The 20,026-nt window shown below is 46.1% G+C and overlaps 1 protein-coding gene across 1 annotated transcript in view; it reads left to right on the top strand.

Moving 5' to 3' along the window:
* The window catches only part of LOC139409358 (protein furry homolog-like), a 71,617-nt gene that overhangs the window by 46,928 nt on the left and 4,663 nt on the right, over positions 1 to 20,026 (top strand). The window contains exons 47-58 of the mRNA XM_071154396.1: positions 80 to 220; positions 1,736 to 1,936; positions 2,252 to 2,413; positions 2,506 to 2,580; positions 2,726 to 2,902; positions 3,602 to 3,814; positions 5,133 to 5,303; positions 9,209 to 9,558; positions 12,595 to 12,802; positions 13,336 to 13,485; positions 18,043 to 18,141; positions 18,914 to 18,982. Of these exons, the coding sequence (XP_071010497.1) occupies positions 80 to 220; positions 1,736 to 1,936; positions 2,252 to 2,413; positions 2,506 to 2,580; positions 2,726 to 2,902; positions 3,602 to 3,814; positions 5,133 to 5,303; positions 9,209 to 9,558; positions 12,595 to 12,802; positions 13,336 to 13,485; positions 18,043 to 18,141; positions 18,914 to 18,982 (2,016 nt within the window). The remainder of the gene's footprint in view (positions 1 to 79; positions 221 to 1,735; positions 1,937 to 2,251; positions 2,414 to 2,505; positions 2,581 to 2,725; positions 2,903 to 3,601; positions 3,815 to 5,132; positions 5,304 to 9,208; positions 9,559 to 12,594; positions 12,803 to 13,335; positions 13,486 to 18,042; positions 18,142 to 18,913; positions 18,983 to 20,026) is intronic.

The raw sequence follows: 20,026 nt of genomic DNA, 5'->3' as shown, positions 1-20,026 counted from the left end.
GCTGATAAGCAGATGTCCAACATCCAACCCATGATGGCAGTTGAGAGCCTATTCCTAAACATTCCCCTCTCATCCTCAGTTGCTGGAGAAGGGCCTACCCAGCATGCAGCAGTCCCTGCTACAGATCATCTACAGCCTGCTGAGTCACATTGACCTGTCTGCTGCGCCCGTTAAACAGTTCAACCTGGAGATCATGAAGATCATCAGCAAATATGTCCAGGTGAGACCTGGTTTCTCTTTTTACAATTCAGCTCAGCACTCTGATGCTCTTAAGGCCTCTCATCGCGAAAAGGATTGAGAGAGAAAATAATAAATGGGAATTGGCCGTTACAGAAATAAAGCTGTCTGACACAGTATGGGTGTCACGTGGCTCATTCATTTCATCAGATGGAGCCTTTGGTGTGAATGTGTGAGGGAGAAACCCAGAATGACAGAATCAGATAGTTTAAGGTGAAAGACAATACATTTCTTAAGGTAGGAAACAACACCTCCACTTTGCTGATCCTCGACATAGAGCCTCCACAAGGGTGCATGCTCAGCCCCCTCCTGTATGCCCTGTTCACCCATGACTGCGTGGCCACGCATGCCTCCAACTCAATCATCAAGTATGCAAACAACACAACAGTCGTAGGCCAGATCACTAACAACAACAAGACAGCCTGCAGGGAGGTGGTGAGGGCCCTGGGAGAGTGATGCCAGGAAATGACCTCTCACTCAACATCAACAAAACAAAGGAGTTGATCGTGGACTTCAGGAAACAGCAGAGGTAGCACGCCCCTATCCACATCGACGGGACCGCAGTGTAGAATGTGGAAAGCTTCAAGTTCCTCGGCATACACATCACTGATGATCTGAAATGGTCCACCCACACAGACAGTGTGGTGAAGAAGGCGTAACAGCGCAAAATTTGGCTGATCACCTAAAACCCTCAAATTTTTACAGATGCACAATTGAGAGCATCCTGTTGGGCTGTATCACCGCCTGGTGCGGCAACTGCACTGCCCAAAACTGCAGGGCTCTCCAGAGGGTGGTGCGTTCTGCCCGGGGGCAAACTACCTGCCCTCCAGGACACCTACAGCACCCGATGTCACAGGAAGGCCAAAAATATCATCAAGGACATCAACCACCCGAGCCACTACCTGTTCACCCCGCTATCATCCAGAAGGTGAGATCTGTACAGGTGCATCAAAGCTGGGACCGAGAAACAGCTTCCAACTCAAGGCCATCAGACTGTTAAACAGCCATCACTAGCCGGCTTCCACCCGGTTACGTAACCCTGCACCTTAGAGGCTGCTGCCCTAAATACTTAGACTTGGAATCACTGGCCACTTTAATAATGGAACACTAGTCACTTTAATGTTTTAAATCATGTTTACATACTGCTTTACTCATCTCATATGTATATACTGTATTCTCTTCTGTATTTTAGTCAATGCCACTCCGACATTGCTCATCCTAATATTTATGTATTTCTTAATTCCATTCTTTTACTTTTAGATGTGCATGTATTGTTGTGAATTGTTAGATATTACTGCACTGTTAGTGCTAGAATCACAAGCATTTCACTACACCCGCAATCACATCTGCTAAATATGTCTATGTGACCAATAAAATTAGATTTAACCTTCCCTAGAACGGAGGTGTGCTTTTACCCCTTTCTAAAAACATGAAATCCTGTCTTATTGACAATTTTAACCAACGTCACCTCTGTGTTTGGATCCTGTGTGTTCCCCAGAGCCCGTACTGGAAAGAGGCCCAGAACATCCTGAAGCTGGTGGTGTCTCGGTCGGCCAGCCTGGTGGTGCCAGACGAGGTGCAGCGCTCCTACAGCACCGAGTCCTCTGGATCCCCAGAGATCGCCTTCACTCGCATCTTCAACAACTCTTCTAAGGAGCTGCCCGGCAAGACGCTGGACTTCCACTTTGACATCTCAGAGGTGGAGTCTTGCCTGCTCAATGTGTTTATAAACTGTAGTGCTTTGTTTTATGTTGTATGAAACTGTATGTGCTGCTAGTTTGGCCAGGTCTCCCTTGTAAAATGTTTTTATTTCAACTAAACCTACATGGTAAAATACATGTTATATACAATTTTTAAAAGCTCTGTCCCGACCTCTGTCCCGACCTCTGTCCTCTTCTATTTTTCACTCTTTCCATTTTTCTTTCAGTCACCTTTTACCTTTAGCCCTACTTTTTTAAACAAAATGATCACATCTGTACAATCTAGATTAACTGGTGTAACCTTTAACCACCAGACGCCCATCATAGGGCATAAGTACGGGGACCAGCGCACAGCTGCAGGGCGGAATGGGAAGCCGCAGGTCATTGCTGTGACTCGGAGCACGTCCTCCACCTCTTCTGGATCCAACTCCAACGGCCTGGTGCCTGTCAGCTGGAAGAGGCCCCAACTCTCTCAGGTACTTACAGCTAATGGATATGTTACAGTGAGGTTTGACATGTTTACATGTCTTTTTGTTTGTTAATATTTAATTGTGTTGTCTTATTTCAGAGGAGAACCAGAGAGAAGCTCATGAACGTTCTTTCTCTGTGTGGTCCCGAGTCTGGTATTCCCAAGAATCCTTCCGTAAGACACCTGGCATGTCAAACTGTGAGCGAGCATGACTAGTGATTAGTGATCTACTTCAACAGAATATATCCTAGCCATCCCTCCATGTGTTTATTGAACCTATTTATCATAACTGTTATATCTTTCTCTGTGTGTGTTTTAGGTGGTGTTCTCGTCCAACGAGGACCTGGACTCAGGTGACCAGCAGACCAGTCTGATCCCCACGGTGGAGGAGGTGGTGAGGGAGGAGGACCTGCAGGGAGAAGATGCAGGAAGTGAGCAGCAGTTTGGAGTCTTCAAGGACTTTGATTTCCTGGACGTGGAGCTGGAGGATGCTGAGGTGAGGGGTGATTCACTGTACAGTAGGAGCAGCCATCTGTATACACACACACTTTTTAATGTCTTGTAGAGGATCATTTACAATAGTCTGCTATTACACCATTTCATATCATGTTGTTGATTGGTGACAATAAATGGTTTAATTGTGTGTGTGTGTGTGCTGAAGTACGTCTGAGCTTGTGTCTTAACATCTGTGTGTTTGTACTGGTCTTGGTATGACTTTTCTTCCATGTTGTCCTGTAACTGTCCCTACTAGTCTTTCTAACCCACTTGTTACCTTTCCTCTTTTCCCGCCACAAGGAGTTCCAGGTACGTTTGGGCCAGAAAGAGCTTTTTAAAGCTGCCATCCTAAGTGCCCTGGTGTCCCTCTGTCAGTCATGTGATTTTTGTCACCCTGTAGAAGCACCTGTTTTGTCAGTCTAGAAACAGACAGCCAATGAAGCATGCCACAAATACTTTTTTGGGTTCATGATCAATATAGTTTGTACATGAAGTGATTAGGTCAAACAGCCTGAAAGAATAGGTGTCATCTCCTCCACTTCCCATTACTGCAGACACAGCTCTTTAGATGTCATGTGTTAGTGGCATACATTGTTGTTTTCTTGTGTTTGGTCTTGTGCTGTTGTGATTCATCCACACTATCTCAAACTTCAGTTAGTTCTACTGGTATCTGACTGCTGTTTCTTTGGGTGTCCTACAGGGGGAGAGCATGGACAACTTCAACTGGGGTGTGCGTCGGCGCTCCCTGGACAGCATGGACAAGGGGGAGGGAGATGGGGACACGCCGTCCCTGCAGGAGTGCCAGTACACCGGGAGCACTCCCAGCCTCAACCTCACCAACCAGGAGGACACGGACGAGTCGTCTGAGGAGGAGGTACTGAGCGCTAGCCAGATTCTCACCCGCTCTGGCCTAGTAAGTTTCACCCAACACAAGGGTGGCCCTGTCCCCCGCCCGCCCGCCCCATGCTCCTCACACAGCCCGCTGGCATTGTGTGTGTGTGTGTGTGTGTGTCCGTGTCCGCCCGCTCACTGAGCAGCGCTACTGCAGATCTACTACTGTGCCTGGTATGGGCAGGGGCTAGACACTTGCTTCCACTGTTACCGGTCACTATTTCATTTCCTGCCCCCCTTCACCCCCAATCCTAGACCTGCTACCCTCATTTGATTCCTTACCCACATACCCCTTCCCCCATACGTTTGTTTTTTAGGTAAGTAAAGTACAGACCAAAACTATACTACTGAAAATCAGTCCAGTTCAGGTTTCTGATATGTTTAGGTCAGACAACTCATTCACATACACTATAACTGATATGTTTAGGTCAGACAACTCATTCACATACACTATAACTGATATGTTTAGGTCAGACAACTCATTCACATACACTATAACTGATATGTTTAGGTCAGACAACTCATTGACATACACTATAACTGGGAGATTAGCTACATAAAGATGAAACTGAAAGGAGTCCATAGCGTGACCATGTCAGTGAAACGGATTTAGTCGAGTTCCAACTGGCATCAAATTAACAGCATGTTCCTTTGTGAGCATGATCCCAATAACCCAAACCTCTGGCTGCCTTTCTCAAACTCCTCTTTGCTCTAAATGGCTAGTCAGCCAGTCTTCCCAAGCTGTTATTCTAGAGCTGCCTATGCTCTCTGCTGTGCTCTGTGCGAGTGAGAATGCCTCTAGTGACCCAAAGACTTGAACATGTTTAACGTCAGAGACATGTCTGTATTAACTGTTAAACAATGCTACTATGAGCATGCAGCATATCATTTGCAGACAGAATGATCAAATAACAGAGATATTGTAATAGTGTCTGGAATATAGCATGTTTTTAGAACGTGTTATTCTAAACAGAACTAAACAGCAGATATCCTGGAGATGCAGAGGACCAGATAATGAGATATTTAATTAGGGGGTTTCATTTTGTACTCACTATCTACGGTATCAGCCAAAGGTCTGGACACACCTACTCATTCCAGGGTTTTTCTTTATTTTTTACTATTTTCTACATTGTAGAATAATAGTGAAGACATCAAGACGATGAAATAACACATGGAATCATGTAACCAAAAAAGTGTTAAACAAATCAAAATATATTTGAGGTTCTTCAAAGTAGCCAGCCTTTGCCTTGATGACAGCTTGGTCCAGTCCTGACTGATACTGTAGTTCTAAATGGAGAATCTGAACCATGTGTTTTATTCTCTCCCTCCCCTCACTCCAGATCAACTGTGACTCTGCTATGGATGATGCCACGTCCAATCATGTGGACTCTCTGCAGCAGTCCCAGGAGTCGTCCAGCAGTGCCCTGTCAGAGGAGACCACGGCCCTGCTGCCCCACCTGAACAGCCCTGCACTGGAGATGGCCTGCTCTGACTCCATCCAGCTGCCTGAGGTGTGACCAATCGGGACAACAAAATTGTGGTGCTCCGGCTCTTTCTAGCTCCTTATTCTCCTCTTTATACCTATTTTTACCTCTGCTGCGCTCTCTGTCTCGCGTATGTTTCACACAGAGATGGCGGTGGCCTCCTCTCTCTCTCTGCCTGTAGGGAGTGAGCTGTAGCTGGTGTGCAGTAGGGGGCTCTCTCTCTGTTCACATCTCCCTCCGTCTCCATCTCTTTCTCTCCACTTGTTGTGCTGCTCTGGGTGTGTGGGCGCTGTGGTGGGCTAGCGTTTGCTCCTCTGATTGGCTGGTTTGTGGTGCTTAAATGTGTGATTGGGGGAGAGATTGTCAATGCTCACCTCGGGCCAGGTGAAACGTCACCTCTCAATTTGGAACCTGAACACTCAACTGAACTCACTGTTAAATTACTGAGCACTGGACACCAGCCTCCTACTCTGCGTGGCAGACCCATGTGTGAGTATGAGCTAGTTAAGTCCGCTCCATTAGAGAGCATTGTGAAGCAACACAGAGACATGCATTAGATTAAACCAGTGAGCACATATAACCAGGTAAACCATACTAACATGCAGTCACTAACAGCTTCAATTATTATCCATTATCTACCACTACTAACCTGTGTAACCATGGTGAGGATGCACTCTTGCTCAACAAGTCTTTCACACAATGTATAGTTCTGTCTAGGTTTTGTATTGATAGTTTATGCTGCTCATGTTTGTCCTCCTGGTGATTGTGTGAACGAAACTGAGATGGGGAATGTTCAATGGGGGCTGCTCTGTGAGAAATAACACCCCGTCTTTTCCCCAGTAATGTGAATGGAGCTTCCGTATGAGCTCATTCCTGTCCCTCCTTACACCTATCATCTCAATATCAGCCCAAGGACATCTCCCCATCACAGGCCCAGGTCTTAGTGTAATGAGCCCTGGATAAAACCATTAATACTATTACTCATCCCTCCACGACGGCCCAGACGTCCACCCACTCCTAAAAGTGTTCTGTAATATAGCCACCGTACTGGCAGCCTACCACACTCTCCTTAATGCATGAGACTCTTAGATAGAGGAAAGACAAGTCCTTTCAATTAGATGTTCTAGATCCCCCTGTATCCCCACTCCTCCCTCTGCACTCCCCACTCCTCCCTCTGCACTCCCCACTCCTCCCCTGTACTCCCCACTCCTCCCCTGTACTCCCCACTCCTCCCCTGTACTCCCGACTCCTCCCCTGTACTCCCCACTCCTCCCCTGTACTCCCCACTCCTCCCCTGTACTCCCCACTCCTCTCCTCCCCATGTATCCCCACTCCTGCACTCCCCACTCCTCTCCTTATATCCCCACTCCTGCACTCCCCACTCCTCTCCTTATATCCCCACTCCTCCCCCTGTAGTCCCCACTCCTCCCCCTGTAGTCCCCACTCCTCCCCCTGTAGTCCCCACTCCTCCCCCTGTAGTCCCCACTCCTCCCCCTGTAGTCCCCACTCCTCCCCCTGTAGTCCCCACTCCTCCCCCTGTAGTCCCCACTCCTGCACTCCCCACTCCTACACTCCCCACTCCTCCCCCTGTAGTCCCCACTCCTCCCCCTGTAGTCCCCACTCCTCCCCCTGTAGTCCCCACTCCTCCCCCTGTAGTCCCCACTCCTCCCCCTGTAGTCCCCACTCCTGTATCCCCACTCCTGTATCCCCACTCCTGTAGTCCCCACTCCTGTAGTCCCCACTCCTGTATCCCCACTCCTGTATCCCCACTCCTGTATCCCCACTTCTGCACTCCCCACTCCTGCACTCCTTCCCCTGCACTCCCCACTCCTCCCCTGTACTCCCCACTCCTCCCCACTCCTCCCCTGTACTCCCCACTCCTCCCCTGTACTCCCCACTCCTCCCCCTGTACTCCCCACTCCTGAACTCCCCACTCCTGCACTCCCCACTCCTCCCCCTGTATCCCCACTCCTGCACTCCCCACTCCTCCCCCTATATCCCCACTCCTCCCCCTGAATCCCCACTCCTGCACTCCCCACTCCTCCCCCTGTAGTCCCCACTCCTCCCCCTGTAGTCCCCACTCCTCCCCCTGTAGTCCCCACTCCTCCCCCTGTAGTCCCCACTCCTCCCCCTGTAGTCCCCACTCCTCCCCCTGTAGTCCCCACTCCTGTATCCCCACTCCTGTATCCCCACTCCTGTATCCCCACTCCTGCACTCCTTCCCCTGCACTCCCCACTCCTTCCCCTGCACTCCACACTCCTTCCCCTGTAGTCCCCACTCCTGCACTCCCCACTCCTGCACTCCCCACTCCTCCCCCTATATCCCCACTCCTGCACTCCCCACTCCTCCCCCTGTAGTCCCCACTCCTCCCCCTGTAGTCCCCACTCCTCCCCCTGTAGTCCCCACTCCTGCACTCCCCACTCCTGCACTCCCCACTCCTGCACTCCCCACTCCTGCACTCCCCACTCCTACACTCCCCACTCCTTCCAATGTAGTCCCCACTCCTGCACTCCCCACTCCTTCCCCTGCACTCCACACTCCTTCCCCTGTAGTCCCCACTCCTTCCCCTGCACTCCTGCACTCCCCACTCCTGCACTCCCCACTCCTGCACTCCCCACTCCTGCACTCCCCACTCCTGCACTCCCCACTCCTGCACTCCCCACTCCTGCACTCCCCACTCCTCCCCCTGTAGTCCCCACTCCTGTGTCCCCACTCCTGCACTCCCCACTCCTGCACTCCCCACTCCTGCACTCCCCACTCCTGCACTCCCCACTCCTTCCCCTGTAGTCCCCACTCCTTCCCCTGTAGTCCCCACTCCTTCCCCTGCACTCCCCACTCCTGCACTCCCCACTCCTGCACTCCCCACTCCTGCACTCCCCACTACTCCCCTGTCCTCACCCTGTCCTCCCCACTCCTCCCCCTGTCCTCCCCACTCCTCCCCCTGTGGACGTGTCTTGCATGAACATTGTTGACTTGTTTCCTGTAATATGACTCACACTGTGGGCTAATGCAGATAACTGCCCTGTCACACAGCACAGCAGTCATTGATGTGGGTTTATGTTCCACTGTTACATTTGACAGTGTTCAGTACTACTGTGCTTAGCAGCTGGCTGCTACGTTTCTTACAACTGTAATTTACAATTTAACAAAACCTAGTCAAAACCTTTATATTGACCATAATGATTTTTTTTTTTCCACAAACTTAACCTTCTCATTTAGTCTTTTTCTTAACTACTCTAGTCATTCATCGTGATCCATAATTCAGTAGCTTGATCCATCCAAATGGCTTGGACTGCGTCAGAGCGCAACACATCTCATCTATCTTGAAGGCCTTTTAGCGCTCAGCCTGTCGTCTGGTCACGTCAGTGTGTTATTACCCTGAGGGTCTCTCTTAATGGCAGGCCAGCTCCATAGATTGATATTGGCCCTTCTGTTTATTGATTTGCCTTTCTCTAGAGACACACAAACTTAGAGTATGAACTGTGAGGTGAATATCCATCTTTTGAATTATGCTGACCAAGTCTCCCTCTTCTATAGTTAAGAATAGTGTATTATTTAATGTTATATATTGTGGAAGCCAGTAATGTTTCTACTTCAGGCATAGATAAAGGTTAAGTAGTTATTCCCATAAGGGCTGTTGCTGTGGCAACCGTAAGGTCTCAAGAGATGGAGTGATTTTGTGTGAGTAGTGTTATAGTACAGTGGTTCTCAAACCTCTCCTCGGGGAGGAGTACATTCATTTAATCTATTCCCGAGCTAGCACACCTGATGTCAACTATATAGCATGGCCTTGAAGAAGTGAATCAGGTGACCTAATTCATGGCTACAACAAAATTGTGAAACACCTGGGTGTCCCTGAGGAGAGGTTTGAGAACCACTATACTATATGTTGAATCTGCTCCTGAACAACTCCTGCTGGCTGTGTTGAGCAGGATGTGGTCAGCATGACGGCGGCAGACGAGCTGAGCAGCAGTGTGAGCACAGACACAGGGTTTGGCAGCAGTGCCCCAGCACTGCCCCCGGACCCCCCTGAGCTGTTTGACCTCACAGACTCTCAGGACCCTCATGACAACCTGGACCCGGCCCCCCCTCGGCTGCCGGCCATAGACACCCCGCCGGGGTCCCTCTGTGAGGATGGGGACTCCCTTACGACCCTGCCCCTGCTGCCCCCCATCCCAGACAGCCCCTGTGGCTCTGTGTGTGAGGAGGACGTGACGCTGGCGCTGAAGGAGCTGGATGAACGCTGTGAGGAGGAGGAGGCCGACTTCTCTGATATGTCCAGGTAAGACTGCTTTACTCTCCAATATCAGAGGACCTGTACCAGTGGCCAAAGGTGCAGTGGTTGTGGCCTCTAGTCAGATATCAGTTTGTATGTCTTCAGTTGTATAAATTAGCCATTACGTATTGGCAGGTATAAATTGATCCTGTCTCTAGATTGAAATTCTGGTAACATTTGCATACCTGTTTTCAGTTCATACTTGCATGTGAGCCAACAACTGGAGTAAATATCTCAGGTGCCACCTACTGCCGATGTGCCCTTAAGCAAGGCACGACCCCCTAACCTGCTCCGGGGAATTGCTCTGCGGCTGACCTTGTGATGCTCCCAACCTGTGTGTGTTGTGGATCTGGGTACTGTGACAGCAAATATTGTATGTACAGTGGGACAAAAAAGTATTTAGTCAGCCTCCAATTCTGCAAGTTCTCCCACTTAAAAAGGTGAGAGGTCTGTAATTTTCATCATAGGTACACTTCAACTAGGACAGACAAAATGAGAAGAAGAAAAATCCAGAAAATGACATTGTAGGATTTTTTATGAATTTATTTGCAAATTATGGCGGAAAATAAGTATTTGGTCAATAACAAAAGTTTATCTCAATACTTTGTTATATACCCTTTGTTGGCAATGACAGAGGTCAAACGTTTTCTGTAAGTCTTCACAAGGTTTTCACACACTGTTGCTGGTATTTTGGCACATTCCTCCATGCAGATCTCCTCTAGGAGCAGTGATGTTTTGGGGCTGTTGCTGGGCAACACGGACTTTCAACTCCCTCCAAAGACTTTCTATGGGGTTGAGATCTGGAGACTGGCTAGGCCACTCCAGGACCTTGAAATGCTTCTTACGAAGCCGTTCCTTCGTTGCCTGGGCGGTGTGTTTGGGATCATTGTCATGCTGAAAGACCCAGCCACGTTTCATCTTCAATGCCCTTGCTGATGGAAGGAGGTTTTCACTCAAAATCTCACGATACATGGCCCCATTCATTCTTTCCTTTACACGGATCAGTCGTCCTGGTCCCTTTGCAGAAAAACAGCCCCAAAGCATGATGTTTCCACCCCCATGCTTCACAGTAGGTATGGATGCAACTCAGCATTCTTTGTCCTCCAAACACGACGAGTTCAGTTTTTACCAAAAAGTTATATTTTGGTTTCATCTGACCATATGACATTCTCCCAATCTTCTTCTGGATCATCCAAACTTCAGACTGGCCTGGACATGTACTGGCTTAAGCAGGGGGACACGTCTGGCACTGCAGGATTTGAGTCCCTGGTGGCGTAGTGTGTTACTGATGGTAGGCTTTGTTACTTTGGTCCCAGCTCTCTGCAGGTCATTCACTAGGTCCCCCTGTGTGGTTCTGGGATTTTATTCACCGTTCTTGTGATAATTTTGACCCCACAGGGTGAGATCTTGCGTGGAGCCCCAGATCGAGGGAGATTATCAGTGGTCTTGTATGTCTTCCATTTCCTAATAATTGCTCCCACAGTTGATTTCTTCAAACCAAGCTGCTTACCTATTGCAGATTCAGTCTTCCCAGCCTGGTGCAGGTGTACAATTTTGTTTCTTGTGTCCTTTGACAGCTCTTTGGTCTTGGCCATAGTGGAGTTTGGAGTGTGACTGTTTGAGGTTGTGGACAGGTGTCTTTTATACTGATAACAAGTTCAAACAGGTGCCATTAATACAGGTAACGAGTGGAGGACAGAGGAGCCTCTTAAAGAAGTTACAGGGTTGTGAGAGCCAGAAATCTTGCTTGTTTGTAGGTGACCAAATACTTATTTTCCACCATAATTTGCAACAAATTCCTTAAGTCCTACAATGTGATTTTTCTGGATTTTTTTTCTCTCATTTTGTCTGTCATAGTTGAAGTGTACCTATGATGAAAATTACAGGCCTCTCTCATATTTTTAAGTGGGAGAACTTGCACAATTGGTGGCTGACTAAATACTTTTTTGCCCCACTGTATGTGCTAAAGACGCTATGTTGGAGTATCTGTGTGTCGGTCGGTGTTGGAGTGTGTGTGTGTGTGTTTCGGTTGTTCGGTCGGTGTTGGAGCGGCTGTAATGGGTGACCTCATCACTGGCTCGACTCCCATTTGGGCTGGGTGGGAGCTGAGGGCATCTCTCTGAAGGTGGGCCAGCTCAGGCTTCTCTTTGCCTTTTTATATACACACTCATCAAGGTGGACAAACTGGTTAGAGGACACTGGTCACAGTACAGCTACAAATCAACTCTATTCAACGAGAGATTTAGAAACCATGCACACACTTCTTGCTTGTTCATTCAGTACACACACGTGCTTAAGTGAATGTTCCCTCTCTCCAAAACCCAGGCAGTATGATAGATCGCTAGAGGGAATGGCAGTGCTCCAAATGATCCTCCACCAGAAAACAAAAGGGCTCTGCGCGTGCATGATGTGCGTGCTAGGCAGAAAGCTTAAATCAGTAGAAGGCTGTACTTAGAGCTTCCTTCGGTGAGGTTGGGGCCTTGCTCTGTGTTGCTGCGTATGTGTGTGTCAGATTCTGGGCTCAGAGCTCTGCTCTGTAGTCATGTTTGGGATGGTACGGTAGGTAGTGCAGTGTTCTAGGCAGGCTGGCAGTGAGATGCAGTGTTACCGTGCTGCAGAGAGAGGGAGGGAGAGAGAAGCGCTAGTTAAGGTGAGGATGAGGACGAAGACTGTATCCTCCACAGCGCTCGGCAGCGCAGGTATCAGATACTTCTACTCTGTCTGCTTCATCAGGCTGTTTGGTCCCACAGGCCTGTGAGTATCAGTGTGTGTGTGTGTGTGTGTGTGTTAAGATGGTAAAGTGCCATGTGTCTGTGATCTGGCTCTGCAGTAGATCTCTGCTGAAACAACACTGCAGCAAAAACATCTGCAGTGAGAGGATGAGAGCGATGTATAGAGAGAGTGATGTTGTTTTGGTTGTAGTCAGAGCTAGGGGGTGTGTGTGTCTGTGTGTGTTTTTGTGCGCGCTTGTGCATTCAGAATGAGGTGAATGCTGTGTGTGTTTGTGTCAGTAGTACTGAAACTGACCCTGTGTGTTTTCAGTCAAGATGAGGGTGATCAGGATGGTTTCCCAGAGGTCCAGGCCTCTCCTCCCCCCTCGCCCTTCCTCTCTGCCATCCTGGCAGCTTTCCAGCCTGTTGCCTATGACGACGAGGAGGATGCCTGGCGTGTCCATGTCAACCAGATGTTGTCGGACACGGATGGGTCCTCTGCTGTGTACACCTTCCATGTGTTCTCCCGACTATTTAAGGTGAGAGAGGAGGAGTGGGATATATTTAGTGTATGTTTTCTGTGTTTATTTATGTTTTGTGTTTATGTTTTGTACTGTATATACACTGAGTGTACAAAACGTGAAGAACATCTTTCTATGATGGTCTTACCAGGTGAAAGCTTTGATCATGTATTGATTTCACTTGTTAAATCCACTTCAATCCGTGTATATGAAGGGGAGGAGAAATGTTAAAGATTTTTAAGCCTTGAGACAATTGTCGACATGGTGCCATTCAGAAGGTGAATGGGCAAGACAAAAGATTGAAGTGCCTTTGAACAGGGTTTCAGGCTCAACAGTTTCCTGTGTGTATCAACAATGGTCCACCCAATGCATTGGAGTCAAGATGGGCCAGAATCCCCGTGGAATGCTTTCAACACCTTTTAGAGTCCATGCCCTGACAAATTGAGGGCAAATGGGGTGCAAGTCAATATTAGGAAAATGTTCTTAATGTTTTGTACACTCAGTGTATTTGCCGTGTGTGTGTTTGCTCTGTTGATTGTTATTGTCTATAGAGCATGCAGAGGAAGTTTGGCGCCATCACCCACTCGTCAGTGCGTTTTCTGGGAGAGAGGCTGCAGCGAATGGGGAACCAGTTCCTCAGCTCCCTAGAGGTCATGACCTCACGCTCCCAGTGCCCCACGGTGCTGCTGGACGCTGAGACGGTGAGTCTTCCCTGCCAACCCAAAGATTACAACTTCCTTAATAATCTAAAGATTATATTGCATCATCTCTCTGGTTTCAAAAGGGAAGGATGACAAAGCTAATTGTAGCATGCTTTTTAGCGATAGCAGTAGTTATATAGTTAGTCGTGCTTGTTATGCATGCAATTGCATGTGTTGCATATTGCATGATGGACAGTATAAGGGTCTTTCTATAAATTAGGGTAGCAGTGAGGATTTCCTGCGGTGGACAACCTATTAATAACAGCTGTTGAAATGGCATTGATGATAATCTGCCAGTTTTTCTGCCGTTTATCTACGTGTACAGTATACGTTAAATGTTTAACCCCTTCTCATGGTTCGTGTCTTGACTACTGTATAAAATAAATAATTTGACTACTGAGTTATATTGTATGCTCAACATTTTTTTTAAATATTATTTATACTTATACAATTTCTTAGCGAAAGATTTTGTTTAACAAGTAATAAATAAAAACATCTCAAAGTTGGCAGTAAATATTATTGGATCCCCTGTTTTCAGCACCTTCCCCTTGCGAGGAGAACGGCACTAACCATGTTTCCATCCACAGTTAAGTAATACCGTTAAAAACAAATTATAATCACAACTAGGGTGGCACATTTTGGGGAATATTCAGAGGTGGAAACATTCTATGGGAATTAACGGAAATATATGCTAATTAAATGAATACCATTTTAAATGTAGATGTTTTATGCATTGGATATATTTACCATATCATATGGAGACAGAAACATAAACCTTTTACCTTATCATAAGTAGACATAATTACAAATGATTAAATCCTTCCAATAGAAATGTTTAAAAAACTATTTAGTTATGAATTGAACTTTAATTAAATGAGTTGACTCTTCACTTGGGATGATTTCACTGGACAACAAAAGAAGAGGAAAATTGGATGATCCCCAATGATCCATCGCATCTCCCAAAAACATTTTCAACATACATCTGTAAAATGACAGTCTAGAAACTAAAGCTTTGGTTGTCTTCCTCTCAGGCTTCCATGTCTTCTCCCTGGACCTCCTCAATGTCCACCTCTTGATCATCAGACTCTGAGGCCTCATCTTCACTGTCACTTTCCAACCTTGTTGAGGATGACTCGTTGTCAGGCTCAAAAAGCCCAAAATTTGCCTGGATGGCCACCAATTTTTCTACCCTTGTATTGATCAGCCTGTTGCGTGCTTTGGTGTGTGTGTTCAAAAACAAGGACTAATTACGCTCTGAGGCGGCTGATGTTGGTGTGATTTGGAGGATGAGGGAGGCAACGGGGGAAAGAGCCTCAGATCCACAAAGTCCCTTCCACCAGGTGGCTGATGAGATATGTTGGCACGACTGCCATATTGCATCTCCATCCCAAAGCCCTTGCTTGGAAGTGTACTTCGCCAGACTGCCAAGAACCTTGCCCTCATCCAGGCCAAGGTGGTGAGACACGGTGGTGATGACACCATAGGCCTTGTTGATCTCTGTGGGCAGGGCAGTACGGATTTCTTCTCTTACATCTGCAAGCAGATTCTGAACATCAGACAGGATGGCATTGTCTCCCTCAATCCGTGCAATGGCTAATGCTAAAGGTTTCAGACTGCTTACCACTCTCTCCCAAAATACATCATCCAGGAAGATCCTCTTGATGGGGCTGTCTATATCGGCAGACTGTGATATGGCCATTTCTTGGTGAGACTCCTTCCACTCCAGGAGACTGTCAAACATGATGGCAACATTGCCCCAACGGGTGTTGCTGGGCAGCTTCAATGTGGTGCTCTTATTCTTCTCACTTTTCTTGGGGAAGTAGATTGCTGCTATAACTTCATGACCCTTCACATACCTAACCATTTCCTTGGCTCTCTTGTAGAGTATATCCATTGTTTTCAGTGCCACAATGTCCTTGAGGAGCAGATTCAATGCATGAGCAGCACAACCAATGGGTGTGATGTGAGCGTAGGACTCCTCCACTTTAGACCAAGCAGCCTTCATGTTTGCAGCATTGTCTGTCACCAGTGCAAATACCTTCTGTTGTTCAGCTCATCTGCAATGTGGAGACCGGTGTGTCTGTTGTGGAGATGTAGTTAATTATTCCTTGCCTACGAGCATTCGACCACCCATCAGAGATGATTGCAATACAGTCTGCCTTCTCTATGATTTGCTTGACCTTCACTTGAACTCTGCATCCAGCAAATTAGTTGATAAAGTCTGGTTGGAGGGGTGTATGCTGGGTTAAGAACATTCTGAAATCTCTTCCAATGCACATTGCCTGTGAGCATCAGAGGTGAACCAGTTGCATACACTGCTCGAAAAAGACATTCATCAGCATTTCTTGGACTACGTTCCTCCATTGAGTCAAAAAAAACTTCTGATTCCAGGAGGACCATGAGCTGTTGCTATCGATAAGGTGTCTGATTCATCATTTTCACCTCGGCTAGAAGTAGAGGGACTTTTGCCAGAGGCTGCTTGTTGTGAGCGCTGAGGGAACTTTATGCACTTGGCGAGATGATTCTGCGTCTTTGTTGCATTCTTCACATATGATTTGACACAGTATTTGCAAATGTACACAGCTTTTTGTTCTGCATTAGCTGCAGTGAAATGTCTCCACAAATCAGATAGTGCCTGTGGCATTTTTCTATAAAGATGAGAAAAAAATGAGTAAAAAAAAACTAATACAGTTCCATGTACAGGTAAATAGTTAAGCAGTTAGATTAAACAACTAATTTGTAAGATAAATGTTTTAAAATGAAACATTGGAAACAGGTGAATTAACACTCCTCAGTTATCAGGCTCAATCAAGCTAAATGGTAGCAAAAACTAAGTAGCAGAAATTGTTAACAAATTAGAAATGATTTAAACACTTTGCTGTTGGCTACTATTTACTATTTAACAAAAAAGCATATGTCATATAAAATATATTCACCCCACCCAGTATTGTAATCAAAACTTACCAGAAAGCATGTAGTCCTTGGCTCAGACAGTGTAGTTGTGTGGGCTCAATAACATCTCATTAGTGTGCAAGATCTTGAGAATCAGCTGTACATGTGATGGAAGAGTGCACTGTGCATGCAGAGGGTTGTAATTCCATTGAATTGGGGATAGTTTAACCAAAACATGCCACAAGACCTAGAATTGCGTATCCCACAAAAAAAGATTCAAGCGAACTTTTTGTAATAAATTTAAGCAGAATTCCCCAAATTCCAGGGCTCAACTTCCCATGGAAAAGTTCTGGGAAAATTCTGGAAATTTACCTGAAAGTTTCCGATCCTTTGCAACCCTAATCACAACATGATTGAAACATTAAGTTTCTGTAACATTTTATAAATGCTGACAGAATTTGTTCTTTCGACATTGTGATTTTTTTTTTGCGCCATTATGCGCAAATATTGATATAATAACCATCATATCGAAGTAAATTTATTACGCGATGATATGCTGTGCGGTCCTCCCACTACGACTCGGGAAACCATGTAGTTTATCAGGCTATAGTTGAAATAAGTTATAATGAACTTCACAGGGTGGTGAAAGTGCACAGTGATGAGCTTGATGCTCCTTTCCAATAAATATTAAGGGTCTTATTCTGATGACTTGATCAATGCTTGACTGCTGTTTGACAAAAAGAATTGTGACAAAACTGTCGGTAGAGTTGAAAATGGATGGAAACTCATTGAACTTCAGACTTTTATTCGGTACATCAAAACTTAAGCGAGTTTGGTGGAAACAACACTGGTGGGTAAATGTGCATATTTTCTTTAAGCACATTTTTTATATATTGGCATGAAAATCAGTCTGCAATTGGATGGAAACCTAGCTATTGAACCTTTTTCTTAAATGCTTTAGAAGATTGGAGAACACATTGGAAGGGATCTTGGACCATTCTTTCATGTAGAATCTTTCCAGATCCTTAAGATCCTTCTGTGCTTATGGACTGTATTTTTCCATTTAACCAGAGATTGAGAAGAACATTGCTAAAAGTTGGTTTTGTGGTCAATTAAAGGTGCAAATGCAGAAATCGCTCCATTTCCTGGTTACTAAAATTGTAATAGTTAGCCTAATTTCAGTTTGTGACAAAACAAGCAAGTATAGTGTAGAGAATCATTGTACTACTGTGAAATAAATTTTCAATAACCAAAAATATTGTATTTTCAGCTGATGTACAAAACTGAAAATAAAAGACACAAACGCATAGAATTAACACACATAGAACAGATCTACCGCTTCTTCTTACACTTGCTTTTAATGAGAATGACAGATCTTTATAATGGATGGAAACACATTGAACACACATTCACACTTACACTTGTGAAAAATTACATTGTGTGTGCTACATCAGACTGATTTTTCTACGCAACAGATCAGTTTGGTGGAAGCACCACTGGAGTGAAAATGCACATTTTCTTTATGCAGAATTTAGAATATTCGCATGAAAATCTGACACCAATTGGATAGAAACCTAGCTACTGTTATAAAAAAAGTTTGGTCCAACTTGGAAGTTAGGTACTATATTTATTGAATGTGTGTTGTCGGGTCTGTTTGTGTCATAGTTGGTCTCATGTGGACTGCTGGAGACTCTGAAGTTTAGTGTGCTGGAGTTGCAGGAACACCTGGACACCTACAACGGCAAGAGGGAGGCGGCCGAGGAGGTGAGCTCTCCATCTCATCCTCATTTACAGCTACACAGTACATACTCTCATCCCTAGCTACAGTACACTCTTACCAACTGTTTCCTGAACCCCTAGATCACACAATCCCACATCCTTATTCCATCCAATTATGGCTAATGATCATACCACATATCTGTACTCAGACCATCCCTGCACCAGACCACTGGTTGTACTTCAATGGCCTCTCATTCCTAGCAAGGAAGGCTCAATGAGGCTCTAGATTACACATCATTTCCCCTCCAGATCAGGGAGGAAGAGGCTGAGAGAACACAACAGTGACAATGAACTGAGTCATAAGGAGGTAAATGGGTTGTGTGTCTCATCGTCGGGTCAGCCATTGTATCACAGGGAGGAGTGGATTTAGCGTCCACATTGCTAGCGACATCCCCTGCTGACGGGCTAAAAATATTCCCTGGCGCTTATAAATCAGCTAGAGGGACGGCGGGCGGGGGGGAGGGTAAAGAGGACAGATGTGATTGCGAGAGAGAGAGGGATGCAGAGAGGGCTTGGGGATGCTGGGGTGCTAATTGAATGAGACTGGTGCGGTCCCTTGAGGATTGATCTCCGCCCCGCTGCACTAGAACAGACCCTCTTTAATTCGCTAAGTACAGCGCTCTTATTAAATCTACCCCCCAACCCCTACACACACACACACACACACACAGTTCAAAGAAAAGTAGACTGGCATAGGCTGGTATCAATCTCATGACGTATTCACACACTCCCTTCCTCCCTTATCCGATGCCCACAGTGGCTGGAGAACTGCAGGAAGACGTTTGGCGACAAAGATTGCAACCGACGACCCAACACTCAGGCACAGGTATGACTAACCCACACACATCTGAACACAGCATTGCTACATGTGTAGAAAAATGTAACTACAAAGTCTGTTTTTGTTTTCATGTGTGCCTTTTCTAATGCAATCAAACACTTGGTAAGCATGGGAATGTGCCTATTGAAACATTTTATTTGAGAAAATAGATTTATATCCCCTCATCCTGAACAAAATGTTTTAATTTTCTACAAGCTCATTGACATAATTAGAGCCTCAAAGGAGACAGTCTCTTACACATCCTTTGGCGACTGAACCCTGGTCTGTCCACGGGTCCTAAAGCCAATATTACTTCAGCTCATCATAGTAGATGTACATTTTGTTACGTTACAGCCTTATTCTAAAATCTATTTAAAAAATGTTCCCTCATCAATCTACACACAATACCCCTAAGTGATGAAGCTAAAACAGGTTTTTAGAAATGTTTGTATTTTTTTTTTTTAAATCAAACAGAAATACATTATTTACATAAGTATTCAGACTCTTTGCTATGAGACTTGAAATGTAGCTCCGGTGCATCCTGTTTCCATTGATCATCCTTGAGATGTTTCTACAACTTGATGGGAGTCCACCTGTGGTAAATTCAATTGATTAGACATGATTTGGAAAGGCACACACTTGTCAATATAAGGTCCCACAGTTGACAGTGCATGTCAGAGCAAAAACCAAGTCAGGAGGTTGAAGGAATTGCCCATAGAGCTCTGAGACAGGATTGTGTCGAGGTACAGATCTGGGGAAGGGTACCAAAACATTTCTGTAGCATTGAAGGTCCCCAAGAACACAGTGGCCTCCATCATTCTTAAATGGAAGTAGTTTAGAACCAACAAGACTTCCTAGAGCTGGTAGCCCAGCCAAACTGAGTGATCGGGGAGAAGGGCCTTGGTCAGGGAGGTGACTAAGAACGCGATGGTCACTCTGACAGAGCTCCAGAGTTCCTCTGTGGAGATGGGAGAACCTTCCAGAAGGATAACCATATCTGCAGCACTCCACCAATCAGGCCTTTATGGTAGAGTCGCCAGACAGAAGCCACTC

The sequence above is a fragment of the Oncorhynchus clarkii genome, chromosome 5, assembly GCF_045791955.1.
Source record: "Oncorhynchus clarkii lewisi isolate Uvic-CL-2024 chromosome 5, UVic_Ocla_1.0, whole genome shotgun sequence".
Lineage (NCBI taxonomy): Eukaryota > Metazoa > Chordata > Actinopteri > Salmoniformes > Salmonidae > Oncorhynchus > Oncorhynchus clarkii.
This window is presented reverse-complemented; position numbering and strand designations above follow the sequence as displayed.